At 53.1% G+C, this 2500-nt stretch overlaps 1 protein-coding gene across 1 annotated transcript in view; it reads left to right on the top strand.

Moving 5' to 3' along the window:
• The window catches only part of mrvi1 (murine retrovirus integration site 1 homolog), a 50855-nt gene that overhangs the window by 27746 nt on the left and 20609 nt on the right, over positions 1-2500 (top strand). Inside the window, exons 12-14 of the mRNA XM_062525411.1 lie at positions 357-766; positions 1165-1243; positions 1952-2063. Of these exons, the coding sequence (XP_062381395.1) occupies positions 357-766; positions 1165-1243; positions 1952-2063 (601 nt within the window). The remainder of the gene's footprint in view (positions 1-356; positions 767-1164; positions 1244-1951; positions 2064-2500) is intronic.

Genomic DNA, 2500 nt, shown 5'->3' with positions numbered 1-2500 from the left:
CTCTTCTCCTCCTCCACTCTTCCCTTCCTCTCTTCTCCTCCTCCACCTTCTCCTCCTCCACTCTTCTCTTCCTCTCTTCTTCTCCTCTTCCACTATCTCCTCTTCCTCTCCTCTTCTTCTCCTCTTCCACTCTCCATAACTCTTCTCTCTCTCTCTCTCCACTCATCTTCTTTTTCTTTAGTCTGTTGAAATGTGCAGTTTTTTTTCAGATACAGACAACACACACACACACACACACACACACACACACACACACACACACACACACACACACACACACCTGACTGGTGTGTGTCCCCCCCAGGCGTTGCGGCGTGTGGAGTGGCGTCCGAGTGAGAAGAGGAAGGTGTCATCAGGGACACTCTCCCCTCGCCACGCCCCGTCGGCCACTCTGAAGAAGGCCGCCTCTACGCCCGCCCCCCTGCCCTCCCTAAACCCCGCCTCCTCATTGCATAACCCCGCCCCCCTGCCCGACGATAGCCCCGCCCCCTCCCCCGCCACAGGCGTGGCCAAACCCGTGCCCCGCCCCCCCATGCAGCAGGCCCCGTGCACCGCCGAGATCAAGACCATCGGCGCCTTCCCGCCGCTCATGCGCGCCGTCTCCTGGGATACCGTGGGCACGCTGAGTCTCCGTGGCGACGGGCACAGTAGTCCCGCCCCCAAGGGGGAGGATTCAGCTCTAGCTCCGCCCCTCAGCAAGACGTCGGGATACAAGGACTTCCCTGTTCCACCCGTCAACCTGCAGAAGCTCTCCAAACTCAGAGAGGTGACGCGCACACACACACACACACACACACACACACAGCTACACACACACACTCACAAACACACACACACACACACACACACACACACACACGCACACAGCTACACACACACACACACTCACGAACACACACACACACACTTACATGCAGCCACACACACACACACACACACACACACACACAGACAGACAGACAGACAGACACACACACACACACAGACAGACACACACACACACACACACACACACACACACACAGCTACACACACACACTCACAAACACACACACACACACGCAGCCACACACACACACACACACACAGCCACACACACACACACACACACACGCATGCAGTGTATCAGACTGTCCCTGATGGAAGCTCTTGTGTGTGTTGCAGGAACACAAGCTGATACGGAACAACAGCATCTCCTCCACCAAGCTCCCTGAACTGTCTGAGACTGCAGAGCAGGAGAGAGGTGTGTGTGTGTGTGTGTGTGTGTGTGTGTGTGTGTGTGTGTGTGTGTGTGTGTGTGTGTCTGTCTGTCTGTGTGTGTGTGTCTGTGTGTGTGTGTGTGTCTGTGTGTGTGTGTGTGTGTGTGTGTGTGTGTGTGTGTGTGGGTAGAACAGGACGTTCTAATAGATGCTCTGTGTAGGAGCCATTTGCACATTTTCTGTTTAGGCCCCCTGTTGGCCAAATATATGTTGAATCGTGGCCTTGGCCATAACTGGGGCCCGGCACACAAAGAGTTAATGGACGCACCTGCGCTAATTAGGGAAGTGTGTGTCTACGGTCTAAGACAAAGGTGCTTGGTTTGGAATGTTTGTTGTGGAAGTTTGGAGACGCCAGCAAGCACAAGGTTTTTCAATCGCTTGATATCTTGATCGCCTTTGTTTTGCTTGATCATCTTTGTTTTGCTTGATCATATGTCGGTTATATCATCTGCTATTATTGTTTTTGTTTTTACGAAAAGTTTAGTTTTCATGGACTTTAAGACGTTTAATAATTATGCGATTTATGTTATTGAATAAACTGTCAACTACAGAAACCACCTGGAATGGCGTCTAAGAAGTGCCTTACAAGAAGACACTACATCCTGTGTGTGTGTGTGTGTGTGTGCGTGTGTGTGTGTGTGTGTGTGTGTGTGTGTGTAGTTCTAATAGCTGCTCTGATTGGTTACCTGCAGGCCCCTCCCCTTGCCCCCCTGACTCCGCCCAGGAGGAGAAGACTGACGTGCTGCCCAGCATCTCTGATGTCATGCTGCGCAAGCTCAAGCTGCACAGGGGACTACCGGGCTGGTACACACACACACACACACACACACACACACACACACACACACACACACAAGCTCAAGCTGCACAGGGGACTACCGGGCTGGTACACACACACACACACACACACACACACACACACACACACACACAAGCTCAAGCTGCACAGGGGACTACCGGGCTGGTACACACACACACACACACACACACACACACACACACACACACAAGCTCAAGCTGCACAGGGGACTACCGGGCTGGTACACACACACACACACACACACACACACACACACACACACACAAGCTCAAGCTGCACAGGGGACTACCGGGCTGGTACACACACACACACACACACACACACACACACACACAAGCTCAAGCTGCACAGGGGACTACCGGGCTGGTACACACACACACACACACACACACACACACACACACACACACACACAAGCTCA

This window comes from Sardina pilchardus, chromosome 21 (genome assembly GCF_963854185.1).
Source record: "Sardina pilchardus chromosome 21, fSarPil1.1, whole genome shotgun sequence".
Taxonomy (NCBI): Eukaryota; Metazoa; Chordata; class Actinopteri; order Clupeiformes; family Clupeidae; genus Sardina; species Sardina pilchardus.
The sequence above is the reverse complement of the archived record's forward strand: the minus strand, read 5'-3'. Positions and strand labels throughout refer to the sequence as shown.